General features: G+C 41.3%; 1 protein-coding gene across 1 annotated transcript in view; it reads left to right on the top strand.

Moving 5' to 3' along the window:
- Nucleotides 1-15,908, top strand: part of Disp1 (dispatched RND transporter family member 1) — a 165,263-nt gene that overhangs the window by 105,676 nt on the left and 43,679 nt on the right. The window contains exon 3 of the mRNA XM_059280215.1: nucleotides 10,052-10,574. Coding sequence (XP_059136198.1) covers nucleotides 10,069-10,574 — 506 coding nt within the window. The 5' untranslated portion in view covers nucleotides 10,052-10,068. The remainder of the gene's footprint in view (nucleotides 1-10,051; nucleotides 10,575-15,908) is intronic.

The raw sequence follows: 15,908 nt of genomic DNA on the forward strand, positions 1-15,908 counted from the left end.
CTGTTCATCTGATACATACAAAAAAGCATGTATCAGAATTCAGGAGCATTTGTAGTGATAATTTAAGTAAGGAATAGAAAAATAGTTATGAAAATTATACCCTGGCAATACTAAAAGTAAATATACTGATCAAATTGAAGTAAGAAAAAGCCTTTACAAATTCAGTGTTTTCTAAGCTTAAAACAGTTTCAGAGTCCTTTCATAAGAGGATGCCCTTATCAGTGTTTCATACAAATATTTGAGTGATATTTCCCAAGTTGCTCAATAAACTAAAAGATCCCCTTGAGACATTCTGTCTGGGCCAGACTCTGCAGGGAAGGACCCATTTGGGAAGCTGCCCTAGAAACTTGATTTGCTACTGCTCAGAGTTCACAGATCAGCAGGGGGGCTTGGGACAAACACATTTGTGGGGGAACTTTAATTCTCAGTAAACACATTACCATTTAAATCAATCCCAGTTTTTGACAAAATGAGAGCTTTTTTTAAAAAAAATTTTCACATGCTTTAGTGTGGCAATAAATGAAAGGAAGATTTTCTTCTTGACTTACCTCAGTGATGAGTGTTTACTCTGAGCTGATAAATTCTGAGGGTTTGGGTGGAGGGTTAAGCATCGTGGCTGTGATGTCTCCAGATGAGCCTGTGACTTACTCTCCATTAGCTGCCTCAGTGATATGATCCGGCATGACCAAGAAGAGCTGGAGTCAAGAAGATAGTTGCCTTGTTGCAAGTTGAATTTTCTTGAGAAGAGTGTGTTCAGATGACCTCAAGACAAAGACTTACATCCCAAGGGCTTTATTTCCAGAACACTTGGTAATTCTTATTTGGTGGGGATATGAAGCTGGGAAGCAGCCTTGTCATCTGTAGGTTCTGTGACTGTGGCATTAGAAATTTAAGATGCTCAAAGTGCAACCAGAATTGTTTCCCCTTTTCTTGGAGTGAACTTCGGGGAACATGCTCTTCTGTTGGTGGAGCTCGAGAGTTCACTTTAGAAACTGACCAGTGCTTATGGATATACTTTTCTTGAGGGTTAAATAAACTCATTTGTCAAATTAGCTATTTCCTAAACTGCCTTCAGCAGACCCACAAGTCACCGAGTTTGTTCAGGTTTCTGTACATGTGCACAGGGATTCTGCAGTTGTCTCTCCTTTATTAAGTGCTGATGTCTTAGAAAGGCTTCTGCACTGTGTCCTTGCCTCTGCCCGTCCAGTGCAAGGACTGCCACCAAGGAACAAGTGGAGATGTGTTGAGTGACAGTTGGCTCCTCTTAAAAACTTATGAATATTAATTATGTAAACTGTAATTGCTGCCTTGGCTTCATATTAGAATTACTTGGGAGCTTTAAAAAAAATCACTGATGGCCATACCATTACAGTATGAATGAAATTAGAATTGCTGGCTAGCAGTCTCTTTCTGTAATTTAAAAAACATACATTACTGAAATGATTCTGATGTGTAGCTGATGTGGAGACTATTGTAACAGGCCTATGGTTTTGCAAATGTCTGTTGTATCCATTGCATTTCCCTTCAGACTTGTGATCCAGATGTGTGCCTTGGTTGGGGTGGGAATTAGGAAACCACCTTTAGAAGGACTTTGCCTGTTTTTTTATTACCATTGTTTGACATTTCTGAGTTATAAAGATTCTTTGGCTTTAGTTTATGTAATTTTGGTTATATGAATTAGCACAGTACTCCAGATTTAGAGTTAAAAATAATTCAATTTAATGGAACTTAACCTCTGAACTACAGACTCAAAGATAATGAGTCTCATTTCTCTCATGATGCTCACTTACAATGTGAATTTGAGACATGGTACTGTGTGGTGTGATCATTTCTGTGGCTCTTTAAGAACTGCTTTCTGGCCGGGTGGTGGTGGCACACGCCTTTAATCCCAGCACTCGGGAGGCCGAGCCAGGCGGATCTCTGTGAGTTCGAGGCCAGCCTGGTCTACTGAGCGAGATCCAGGAAAGGTGCAAAGCTACACAGAGAAACCCTGTCTCGTAAAAACCAAAAAAAAAAAAAAAAAAAAAAAAAAAAAAAAAAAAAAAAAGAACTGCTTTCTTAATTGCAGTATGTGAGAGAGCTCTTGAAGTATATGTAGTTAGGGAGGTAGATGTTCATGCTAAATGAAAATGGTAGCATCCTTTGTTCCAGATGGTAAGCAAGAAATCTCATTTTTACACCCCTATCTTTTCCTGCATATAGACCCAGTGCCAAAGGAACATGGACATAAAACAAATGAAAAAATAGGAGTGGTGTTTCTATAAGCCTAAATTCCCTTTTTAACTTATCCCTGCATGTATAAATTCATGCCTTGGCAACTGACGCATCTCTAGCTAGCTAAATTCAGGGGTTTTTCTGATTTGCTCTGGTGCATTTACTATCTTCCTAAGGATTTTTTTTTTTTACTTTTATCATGTTCTAGTGTAAAAGTGGGCAAAGGCTCTCCATTTTTCTGCTATATCATTAAATTTTTATAAATACTATTGGTAGATTTGTAGAAAGATATGTAGCAGTTATGGTTTATCATCTTTGATGTCTTTATATATTACATATATATTCAGAGAGGTTATATAATGGTAAAATGCTTTGTACATTTCACTTTCAAAAGTAGTAATTGTTATTGTGTAAGTTAACACTACCTAATTGATAATGTAAATTTAGTAGTCAAATAGCAAGTTCTCATGAAAAAGAGCTATAATCCTTCCAGAGCTCCCATACCTAAGTCAGTTTGTCTGTTTGATAGTGTGGGAAAGCACCCTGCTGCCAAAGAGGCTCTGATGGGATGTCTATGAAATAGGTAGATAGTTGTGGGATTAGATCAAAAGCATGGCTTTGGATTTGCTGCATCTTACGCTAATGGAGAATAATAGCAACAATACTTTTGTATGGTTCTTGCAACCTATGAAATGTTTTTAAGTGCTTAGGTGGAAATATTTATAAATATTCTTATTGGAAGAAAGTTTAATGGCAGAAAGTTTATGAACTAAAAAAAAAAATTACTTTGTCTCAGAAGGTCTAAGAAGACACTTCTTTCTAAGACCTTCTCCTTAAGTTTCTAAACTAAACATATGGGCTTTGCTCAGGTTACTGTTACATTATTTTGAAGTTATCTGAGTAGTAGCTGAGAGTAAGGATGATCTATTGGCTTGTTTTTGTTTGTTTCTAGTTAGTGATGTAGCAATGGCTGGATAGCACCTCTAATTTATTAAGATGTCTCTGGTACTCTTGAAAGTTAAATTATAACCTTTTAAACTATTTTGGGAAATACTGAATTTAGAGGCTTTTTCATGTGGGTCTTCAGACAGAGTCTTATGTTAGTAATCTCTGGTGAACCTATAAACACTGTTGACCTTGGCATTTCACTGGAGTCATCTTTACGTATTGGAAAGCCTTGCCCTTAGAGTCTTGGGGTGGAATTGAATCCCAGTCATGTGATTTGGAAGAGACTTTCATATTGTTGACACTTAGTTTTCTCTTAAATGGGTTAAACTATCTTCATAGAGGTATTTTGAGAAAGTGATTCACACAGCAAAGTAACTTAAAGAATTCCACTAATGCTTTATGAGGAAAACTACTAGTAGAGACAAAGCCTGGCTGACGTCCTTCTAAACCCCCCTAGTTGAAGAGCACCGTGCAGAGGATACCGGGCACACACACACACAGACATTGTCTCTCACAACCTTTAGAGAAGCTGTGCTCCTGCCGCAGTACTCAATACTGAGAAGCCAGCGTGCCGCTGGTGATCAGAACCAAGGCCATCATTTTAGGGTAAGATCACTCAGTGTCAGAGGAACAATTTCCTGCCAAAACAAGGTCGATAAATAATAGATACAAATCCTTCCAAAATCGCCTTTAGTCCTTTGTGAAAAGAAAAACTTGAAGTCCTTTTGTGTACCCATCTTCTGTTTGGAGAAAAAAGAGGCAAGGTAATTCATTCTTTACATATACGTTTTACCAAAGAGATTCAAATCCTGTCATATGTTATCAAAATTAGGCACAACACAGTTTGGGAGAATTGATATAAGCTATAGTTAAACTCGAAAATTAATTAGAACTTAAGTTAAAATGTGTTACTTTCCCTACCCTAATTAGAAAAAATTTTTTTCCTTCTTCAGCCCTTTTGTCCAACCTTGCATTGTGCATCCTCTTGCCATTGCATAGGCCTAGTGCCCTTGCTGCCTTGAAGCTTTGTTTAAGGTTTTTCTCTTCCTGGAGAATGTGTGCCAAAGACTAGCAGCACAGACATGTTGCTGGAGGCTGGTTGCCACCTCCAGGCACCTGGTTCAGAACCTGTCTGTTATTTATTTATTTATTTATTTAATTTATTATTTTTTTTTAAAGGCTTGTGCCACCACCGCCCGGCAGTGTACGCTTTTATTTATTTATTTTTAAAGATTTACTTATTTATTATGTATACAGCATGCATGACTGCAGGCCAGAAGAGGGCACCAGATCTCATTGCAGATGGTTGTGAGCCACCATGTGGTTGGTGGGAATTGAACTCAGGACCTCTGGAAGAGCAGTCAGTGCTCTTAACCTCTGAGCCATCTCTCCAGCCCCAGAACCTGTCTTTTAAGCACATCCCCAGCAGACCCCTAAGTTTGGAGGCATGGGGCCAGCTTTCAACGTTTTAGTCTAGCGGATGTGCTCTAGGGAGCCCCACTCTCTTGAAAGCATGCTTGGCTACGAACTGGAATGCAGTCTTAACCATTTACTTAATGCTGTGAGTCTGGGGAGGCAGTGTTATTCCACATGCGTCATCTGAGCTTTTAGAAGGTAGAACGCTCTTAACCTTGGCATCTGTCACCCTAGTTTCACCCCTTATCATTGGTGTGTGACTCTGGCACCTTACTTAGTCTCTACAGCAAGTTTTATTTTGCAGAATGGACTGGGTAATGCCTTCCACATCTGTTTTCCTGATCCTCTTAGTGGGATCAACTGGAGTGAGATGATGAATGTGAAAGTGCTTTCGAAATACCAAAGAGGTGCACTATTGTGCTGTTGATGGCAAGGAAGACATTGTTCCTTCAGGCTGTGAGTCCTGTGTTTGTTACGGGTAGTGATGGCTTCACTACGTGCTTACTGTGTAACTGGCTCACATCTGTGTATCCTCTTCAACAGCACACTTAGATTTTAACTTGGCAGTTTTCTGGACTTGTTAGAAATTGTGACTTCCAGTTCCAAGCAGGGGCTGTATGGTTCTTTATGTACTTTAGCTGCCTTTGTGCTCCTGAAGCCATTGCGTAGTTCCATGGCATCCTTTAAGTGAGTTGTGTTATTGATACAGTTTGGTGCATATTGTATTAGTGATAAATTTCATAATTCAGACAGATTGTATCATGATTATATAATAAGATTTTCAATTATGTGCTCTTTTTTTTTTTTTTCGGTTTTTTGAGACAGGGTTTCTCTGTGTAGCTTTGCGCCTTTCCTGGAACTCACTTGGTGGTCCAGGCTGGCCTCGAACTCACAGAGATCCGCCTGGCTCTGCCTCCCGAGTGCTGGGATTAAAGGCGTGTGCCACCACCGCCCGGCTTATGTGCTCTTTTTATTTGAAGTGTGAGTTTTTGTGTTTCATAGGATCTAATTCTAAGCACACAAACTGGTGACCCTGCACACACACACACACACACACACACACACACACACACACACAGTCTTTATTTTAACCACATAGACTGTTTCCTGGCAGTTCTGGAGTTTCACACATGCAAGCTCTCTACCACTGAGCTGCAGCTGCTGACCTTAACCACATTGATTCTTCGCAGTAGAGTTTTCTGTAGATAGCTTTGTTTGTATAGAATGGTGTCCACTGACTTCTTCCCATCCATTACATCCAGATCTAAATCACTAATTTTTTTTTTAGTTTTATTTTGTGTTCTATGTGGTTTTTCTTTTTCTGGTTTTTCTTTTTCTTCTTTTATTTATTTTTTCATTCATTCATTCACTTATTTATTTATTTATGTGTTTGTTTGTTTATTTGAGATAAGATCTGATTATGTAGCTTGGGTTGAATCAAACTCACCATTCTCTTGCCCCAGCTCCTAAGTTCTGGAATTCTAGACTGTTACCATCATGCCGAGCTGACTCATTCTTTTCCGTTATATGTAACACCTAACGAGATACGGCAGAACTTAAGTTCTCTGTTGACTGTAATTTAAGTGGTTTGCTCTTTTCACCATTAAACTGTTGTAGCCCAGACCCTGGTGATATGCATATTATTCATATGTATATGAAATATTTATATGTATCTGAATACACATTATTCTCACATATCTGGAGTTTCACCTAGTATTTCAACAAATTTAAGAAGAAAGCAAGACTTTAGACGGACACTTAGGTGATTTGATCCGTTGTCTCAGTTAGTGGCTGGTGGGATCAACCTGTTTGTTTGCAGTTACACTTCTCTCAGTTTCCATCCTAAAATTTGGGGGCTTTAAAACTAGGAAACATCGTTTCATCTCTTTTCATATTTAGATCACCCAGTGCTTGACAAATGGGATTGGAAGCTGAAGTGAGGGGAGATTAGTGGCTTGTAATGGATTGATAGTGACCCATCAGAGTCCTGCAGAGTGCAGCTTGAGTGCCGAGGAAGCTTTCTTTGGAGGTGCTCTCAAGAGACCATGCTGGCATGCACATCACTGTCTCTGTAAGTTATTCTTTACGTATGATTCAAAACTGATCTTAAACTCCGCAATAAATACTGTTGCTCTTGCCTTTATAATCACACCATTACACTTAGCACAGAATTTGTCACGTGTGAAAATGGTCAATGTTTTCTTCTAGAATCTCCTTCTGCATCACTACTTACTGTATTTATTCTCCTCTGCTCTGTATGCTTTGCTGTTAGTTCCCCTCCATCCCAGCAGCAGACCAGTTTTTCTTCCTCCTGTTATCTCTGGCCTTTCTCAGCGTGGGCTTTAGTGTCAACTCTTAACTTCAGATTGAGGCTTTGCTATTTTGGTCATCTGAATGTTGTTCAAATCTTAAACTGTCTTTTAATAAAAAACCCAGAGCCAGATATCAGGTGAAAGCTGAAAGATCAGAGAAGCAGAGCAAGCCACAGCCAACACCTCTTACCTTACCAACTCCATGAATCTTCTGAGTCTTCACCCAAAAGGGTCTCAGTTGAACTGCCTTAGTTCCTGTTTCCTCACTTCCTGGGATTAAAGGCATGTGTGCTTCCCAGTACTGGGATTAAAGGTGTGTACCACCACTGCCTGCCTCTGTTTACAGTGTGGCCTTGAACTCACAGAGATCCAGACTATCAACTCTGCCTCCAGTGATAGGATTAAGGGTGTGTGCCACCACTGTCTGGCCTCTATGTCTAATCTAGTGGCTGCCTCTTTCTTCTGATCCTCAGGCAAGCTTTATTAGGGTACAAAATATATCACCACATCTGAACCCTTATACCAATACAGCTACTGAGCCTAAACAAGTCATCAATATTTCTTAAAACAGTTGTTTTGTTTTTACTTTGTCTCTTCGAGTTTTATTTACTTATGAGTCCAATTGGTTGTTTCCATTTTATGATTGTGATTAAAAAAACCAAATCAGAGAGGGCACATGCCATTTCCTCTAACTGCAGTCAGAAGTCTGAGTTCATATTATTCTGTACTACTTACTAGTGCCTGTTTCATGACAAGATATCTCCAGGTTACAAAAAGGTTGCATTTTTAAATAGCATTTGTAAAGCTGCATTTTATCACAGGCAGGGGAAAAGTGATTTGGTCATATTAAGTGTCTCTTTTGGCATATCCAAACATTTTTAACTCTTACAGAACAACAGATGGTGTGGTACAGCAAGACTAGAGGAGAATGGTTGCTGTGATTCTGGTTATAAAGACAAAGATTTAATCAGAACAAAGAAAACTGGATGGAAATAAGAGAATCTAGGGACAATTTTAGGGTACTCTGGAGGGCATTATAAGTTGGTTTCAAACTATCTTGAGCCCTGTTCACTTTAGAACTGTTTACTGTAGAACCACTTGTTTCTAGATGTTTCCAAGCAGAACCACCCAGTAGCTCTGCCAGTAGATAATAGGATCAACTAGGCTGTAGAATTGATTGCATTAAATATGAAAAGCTAGACCATTTCAGATGCCATCTTAACAGCTGGTGATTAACCAACCTGCAAACCAGAAGTGCCTTCCTGTCCTTCTGTGCATCTGTCACTCAGCTCAGCAGATCCTTGTGTTGGGATGGCTCTGCAGGCCTGGATGGCAGCAGGCTTACAGCCTGGGGCAGGGGCTGGAAAAGTGAAGGCTTCTAGTCAGTGTTCCTGCAAGAGCCTATCTAGTGATGCTCCCTACGTACAGCCACACACATTCAGTTTCAGTTAGCTTTCTTAAAAGGCTAAGCTTCTTTAAATGTCTTTCATGTTTGTTGATTTGGGAGTGTTCCCATACACCCCATCTTTCTGTTAACAGTGTGAAGCTGTGCTCTTCCTCAGCAGGAACGTCAGTGGACATCAGTGAGATGGCAGGGCATCCTTGGTGGTAGCTGACCGCTTAGGTCTGACCAGTCACCTTAGTCTGTGCCTGCCTTGCTTTCTATGATTGAGATAATACACTGAATTTACACCGCTTTGTTTGGGGGATATTATCTGAGTGTGTAGACTGAATGCCTTTATTCCAGAGTGATTTTATGAAAGAGAAAGCTACTTCATATACCATAATTCAAAATTTCTCTCAACAGCCTTTGCAAAAGGAGATTGGGAGCTGACAAGTTAGTTTGAAAAGTGATGGCAAGACCTTTTAGACCTTTTGAGTTTATGTGTACAAGGTTTAAAATACTTTATTTTCCTAGCAAGACAATTTGTAAAGACAATTTCAATGTGTAATTAATTTCTTACTTTGTGGTGTTTATTAGCTGAGTTTATGCATAGGTGTGAGATAGTTTTTAATCTGAAAGATAAATATTACACCAATGATGCTAAATTTTCATCAGAATGTGTTGAGTACCCTCTGGTACCAGTATCCAGATGGGGGCTTTGTGCATTCCACTGGCAGGTTCTGCTCAGAATGGCCCCTGCGGAATTGATGGAGTGGGTGAGAGCAGGACAGGACTCTTGCACCTGCGTGACCCAAGTTACAGGAGCACACACGCAGACAGAAAAGAGGTCACTTCTCTTGACATTTATATATGTCCGAAGTGGGGAGGGACTGGAGAGAGATTGCTCTAGAAGCCACATCAAAAGGTTAGGGATCTAAAGGAGTCCATGTGTATGGTGAATAGATCAGTGGCATTTTATGACTATTCTTACTGTAAATCCCCATACTTTATTCCTGTGTATGTTCCTCAGAATGAGCTGGGTGGTTCAGATTGCTGGGGGGTGGGATATCAGGGTTGTCTAGTTTTACTGTTGCCTGTTTACTGGACAAAAGTGTTCCTGGTACTGAGAGCATGTGAGGATTTCCTGTATAGGAAGGCCCAGGCCCTTTGGTAGAAGTGGGGGGAACCTGATTTAATGTGAAACAAATCTTTCCTACAATATCTTTTTTCTTGTGCAGCTGTTACCTGCTGTATACAACACAGAAAGTAAATCATGAACAACTTTTATGGTGTGCCTGAAGGAAAACCCTGTATTCCTGATAATTGGTGTTGAAAGAATTTTTAGCTAACTAATCTTTATTTCAGTAGGCTTGTTCTTACTCTGGGATTTTAAATCTTAAATTGTTGAGATTTTAAGCCGTAAACCAGCCTTAAGGTTGTGTACACTCCTGACTGTGCGCTCAGTCGCCTTCAGTGTCGCCCTCATTCTGCCCACGGCTCCTGAATTAGGAGTCGAAGGGTGTTCTTGTCATTGTTACCCTCTCTCCCTTCCTGAGCGGAAGGGTGGGGTAGAGAGAGCGTCCAGTGAGGGTAGAGAAGACACAGTAGATAGAGGAGGGGGCTCTGTGGGACTGGCCCTTCGCAGACACTAGCCTGTGACTCCTGCAGGAGCCCTCATTTTCCAAGAGCTGCATTTAGATGGTTCAAGTGTCTCCCTTATTTATATATTTTCCTGCCTGCTTAGAACTGGATGGCTTTATATCTTTATCATTTCTAGGGCCAAGAAATTGGAGCATGGCTGTGATCAGTGGAAGTGATTCTGTGCTTCTGAGCAATGGCAGCATCTCAACCAGCACTACCAATCCCTGCCCCCTCATCCCCAGTGATGGAGACCTCACAGCCCAGCAGCTCACACCCAGAGAAGCCCCGAGAACAAAAGCGAGTCCAAATGGATGCCTGCAACTTAATGGCACAGTTAAGTCATCCTTTCTGCCTTTAGACAACCAAAGAACACCTCAGATGTCAGCTCAGTGCTGCCACTCTTGTCCATACCATCACCCTGTGACCAGCCATAACAATCACCAAGAGTGCCATCCCGAGGTTGGCCCCACAGCATCCTCCGCTTTGGCCTCCTGTTGCATGCAGCCACATTCCGAATACTCTGCATCCCGGTGTCCAAACCATTCACCTGTGTATCAGGCCGCACACTGCCTCCAGCCCTCGCCATCCTTCTGCCTTCATCACCCGTGGCCTGACCATTTCCAACATCAGCCTGTACAGCAGCACCTGGCCCTCATCAGGTGAGTGTCCTGATGTCTTGTCGGCCTTCAGCAGTAGACTAATCCCACACGAATGTTGAACATGACAGCTTCTATTTATTTCTCCAAAAGAAGGAGGGAAAAGAAAAATGGTCAGGAAATAGACACCCATTTTGTGGATTGTATGAAGCCCACTAAAATATAATTGAAATAGTGTATTTGTGATATCCATTGACTTGGTGTGCATGTATATATGTGTGGTGTGTGTATGTGGATGTGACAGGGGCTTGTGAGTAGCCCAAGGTTTTTTTTTTAACTTTTTTTTACTATGCATAAGAGATATATTTATGATGAGGTTACCCAAACGGGGCCTCCTTATCGTGTTATTAGTAATGGGCAACCTGTATGAACAAGAACTTAAAACTGCTTGCTTCCTTATGAGTCTGTGCATCTGTGCTCACAGTTTCTATTCCTAGGGTTTGAGTGATTCTGTAGTACATCAGAGAGAAGTAACATCCTTCCATAGCAGACAGAGCCTATAAATCTGAAGCATGTGACTTTAAGAAAAAGAACAACATTCCCTTTGCAATCCAGGTGTACTTCACACACACACACACACACACACACACACACACACACACACACACACGAGAGCTTAAGGTGCACTTCGACCAGTTTGTCAGAGGGACACACTAGTGTTGTCGTCGTCGTCGTCGTCGTCCACATCTCAGTATGATATACAACATTTCTGTCACTCCCGACAGCTCCCTTGTGCCCTCCCATCAGTCCTTGCCTCTTGCTGCAGTTCACACCGTGGTCATTCTGTTGACCTGCTCCTGGACACACAGTCATACTGCATTTATTCTTTTGTGCCTGGCAAGTTTTGCTTAGCCTAACCTCTTCAAGATTTATGTAATTGTTTGCTGTTTTGTTTTACTGCAGACTAGTAATCCATTGTGCACATGCTACAGGCTCTCCTGTCAGTGAGGAGCCAAGTCAGTATGGGGAGAGAGTCCTCACCTTTGTCAGGTTTTCCAAGTTGTCAAGATTGGCTGTTCTTCGTCCTTTAGGAAGGAGATGTCAGAAAAGAGCAAAGAACATGGGGAGGGAGGGGAGCAGTCCCTGAAGTATGTCTCTTTGGGCTCCGAGTACATTTCCATATTAGATTTGAGAGCCTCTATGTTCTAGAAGTGTACGGAATTCCCCAGAGCTAGCCTTAGATGATTTGTTCTGACAGCTCTGGGCTCCATGATCAGGTTCAGACTCTTCCCATGTTGAATTAAACTCTGTAACTAGTGGATTCTAAAATTACATACTCATAAGTATTTCTATGATTAAGTCATCAATTACATAGATGGTTGTAGAGTGTGAGGTGGAACAGCTAGTTATACATACTGAAGCTGTTGAAGCTGAATCCACTTAGTAAGCCTTAAAGCAACTCTGGGCAAATAACCAGTGCTTTCAACATTCCAGACTGTGCTAAGATTTTCTGGATTTTACTTAGCATTTGTTCATGACCTGATTCGAAAGGAATGAGAGTCCTGCGTGTATGTTAAGTGGAATGACATTAAAACTCAAGCTGATGGCAAATGCCTGAGTTTGTGACTGCCTGTAGTTGGCACTGGGGATCCTACAACCCTGGTGAACTTACTGTAGATGGTGTAGAACACTGGGTTCCTAGACTTGTCCCTGTGGATTCTCCTTTAGATCTTAACTAGACAGAGTGATGTAAAGCTAGCTGCTTTCCTGGGCAGAAGATGTTGTACATATTGTATACCTTATTTTGCTTCAAGAACGATTCCCACAGTTCTTGCATTTATTTACATATATAATCAACACTTTGTATTGGATGCTCAAATGTGCCACACCAAAAGTATCATTCTAAGTAGATTAAAATATCCTTTTTGCCTTCATCAAGTCTTTAGTCTACTAGAAAGGTAAATCAAATAGACTGCCACAGTACTGTGATAAATCCTACCAAGAAGGTGCACACAGGGCTAAAGATGTATCGCACCAATGGAGAGAGAACAGAGGCCATTGTCTTGGCTGCTTGCAGACAGTGTTTATGCAAAGAGCTGCAAGGTAGTATGAGCCCCGCTCCAGCATAACTGAGCAACTCCAGTAGAAGAGAGAGGAGGAGTAAGGGGAGAGGTGAGCTGGGCCCAAGTCCTGAAGGGAATTGCAAAGCAAGGCTTTCTAGGCTCGGTTCTGAGGAATTGTTGTTGTTGCTCTGTGTGTGGCTTCTCTGTCTATCTATCTCTCTGTCTGTGTGTGTGTGTGTGTGTGTGTGTGTGTGTGTGTGTGTGTGTGTGTGTAAGTTATGAATTGCAGAAAATACCATTCTAGGCATTTTTGAGTAAATGTTCAGTTATGTGACATTAAACACATTCATGTTACTAAACAAGCATCATGGCCACCCAAACCGAAAGATACATCTTCCCAATCAGACACTCTGTACCTATTAAATACTAGCATCCCTTTCTCCTCCCCTCCAGCCCTTGACAATAACCACTCTACCTTCCTTCTACAAACTTGAGTGTTGAGGGTACCTCATATATGTAAATCACAGAGTTTGTCCATTTGTGACTTTTTTTTTTCACTTAGTATGTTGCCAAGACTCAACAGAGTCATAGCTTGTGGCAGTATGTGAGTACTGCATTTTGTTTATATATTCATCTGTTATGGACATAGGGACATCTGGACACTGCCTTTTGTGTGGATAATGCTACTGTGAGCATGGGTGTATCAAATACCTATTGGAATTCCTGCTTTCAGTTGTTTGGGTATATACCCACACCAGAGAATCCCATGGTGGTTGGGTTGTGACTTTGTGAATAACTCACATACTGTTTTTTTAGTCGTTGTTCGTTTTACACCCCCACTAGCAGTGTACAAAATTCAGTTTTGACATCCTTGCCAACACTTGTATTCTACCTGTTTGGTTTTGGGAGGAGCCATCTATTGAGTGTGATATCATAGGTCAGAATCGTGGTATGGTTTGCTTTTCACTGTCCTTGTGGAGGACCGATTGAACTGGGCCAGGACTGTGGTAGACAGGAAGACAGCACTAGATAGGAATGATGGGTGAACTAGGATTTAGAAAGAAGTCAGTTCTAGAGGGAGTAGACTGTCGTGGACTCGGTGAGTCATTAGTTGAGACTCTAGGAGGATCTAATGTGAATTTTTATTTCCTGAGGTGGTGGGTGGAGGGTAATGTCAGTCACAGAGATGAAGAAAATAGAAAAAGGGTCCTGAGTGAGCACAGAGCCTATAGTATCCAGAGCGCCTGGGGTTTGGCGATGCAGGGTATTAAAGCAGGGTATTGTGCTAGAACAGTAACCGTGAAGAGTGATGGATGGCAGGGGCTGAGGGAGGGCTTATTGGTTAAGAGTGCTTGCTGCTCTTCCAGAGGACCCGAGTTCAGTTTCCAGCACCCCTTTCTGGCCTCCATGAGTACCTACACAATACACACACACACACACACACACACACACACACACACACACAAAAGAGAAAAAGGTGGTTGTCCCTGGAGCTCCCTTGAAAGTGTGATGATACTGGGCAGTGCATGGCAGTGACACTGAGGACAGTAGTACTGTTAGGGGTTATCTCAAAAGACCCCAGGCTAGTGGGTATTTATTTGTAGAATTCTGCTGTGGCATGGGAGGGCACTGAGACAGGTGCTGGCTTTCCGTTTCCCATCCCGTAAAATGTCAACAAAGCCTTTGTGTGTGATAGACCTGTGGTGTGAGAGCAGGTCAGCTGAGTCTGAAGGGGATAAAGAATTCTAAAAATGAGAATATTGTATGTCACTGTACTGCTTTTATCAGCTGCCCTACCCTGTTCTTTCAGGAGATGATCCTAGAGGCTGATTTCTTCCAGGTGCTGCTGTATATTCCCAAATCTCTGTGATGGATTGCACAGCAGTGCATGTTGCCGTTTAGCAATACATGATGTAAACTGTGTTCGTGACTTAACGTTTCCATAGAGGATGCCTAAAGGTGAACGGCCTTATGGTAAAGTGCAAGGATGGGGGCTCCTTGTGCTCTGGAGCATTAGCACTGTTTGCATCTGTACTACAAATCAGCCTGCCTGCTGTAGTCTTTATTTTTAACATCTTTAGTTATTCATGAAGTACTGAAGCCATAGAGTGTTTTCAAAGGTCAGTCAAATACATGATGGTAACTTTGGCCCCAGTCATTTGCTCCCTACTTTAAGATGATGTCATCTTCCCACATCTTCACCTTTCACAGATAGTACAGGTCCTCATTCACTCCTTGACTGATCTTCTTGAGACCATTATGTCAATCAGTTGTGGGTCATTTGTTTCTTTTAAAAGTTCTCTTAATTTTATGACTCATAACATTAAGATCATTGCAAAAGTTACATTTAGTTTTTGTTTTTTCGAGACAGGGTTCCTCTGTGTAAACTCTAGCTGTCTTGGAACTCACTCTGTAGATCAGGTTGGCCTTGAACTCAGAGATCTGCCTGTCTCTGCCTCCCGAGTGCTGGGATTAAAGGTATGCGTCACCACTGCCCAGCTTCAAAGTTACATTTAGTACATCCTGTTTTAATATCATTTATCACTGAATATAAAGTAGTTAAAAGATAATATTTTAAAGCTTCAGACATTTTCACTTGTAGATTCTTGTCCTCATATCCATTGTTCAACCATTAATTAACCTGATTAGTTGAAGACAGGAAAGGATTCGGAAAGGCAGGAAGTAGCCTCTCCCTGCCATAGAGCAAAGCCTGTGCCAGCGGGTCTTAAGCCTGGTTGTTCTTCTGGTCACTTGGGGAGTTCAAAAGTAAGTAAGTGGATATATGAATAAAGGAATTTTACAATGAAAATAAAGAATTCTAAGAGTTCAGGTGGTGGGAACCAATGAGCTGAATGAACTTTAGGTCTGCCTAAGAATGGAACTTGTTGACCTTTGAAGGATGGCTAGGAATTAATAAAAGCAGATGAGGAGAAAGGGCATGGAGGGTGGTTATAAATTAATAATAAAATCATACTGATCTAGGCAGGGTAGGGCATATACCTACCCGCCTATAATCCCAGAACTCAGAGGCTGAGGCAGAAGGACCTTGAAGTTTGAGGTTTAAATCTATTTTTTAAAAATGTGTTTAAGAAAGGGTAGAAAAGAGAATTTAGAGATAGAGGAGTCATTTGAGATGGTCTTGAGGCATTTTCTTAGATTTACACCCCAAATGCTGCCCAGCTGGGTAAAGGTCTGTACAGTAACAATCTGGTCTTTATCATCCAGAGGTTGGAAGATGCCTCACAGGACAGTCCTGTTCCACCCACGCTGTGGAAACAACTTTCCAATTATTCATTTGGGATCTTACTGCCATATTAAAGTGAAAGGCCATAAT

The sequence above is a fragment of the Peromyscus eremicus genome, chromosome 15 (genome assembly GCF_949786415.1).
Source record: "Peromyscus eremicus chromosome 15, PerEre_H2_v1, whole genome shotgun sequence".
Lineage (NCBI taxonomy): Eukaryota > Metazoa > Chordata > Mammalia > Rodentia > Cricetidae > Peromyscus > Peromyscus eremicus.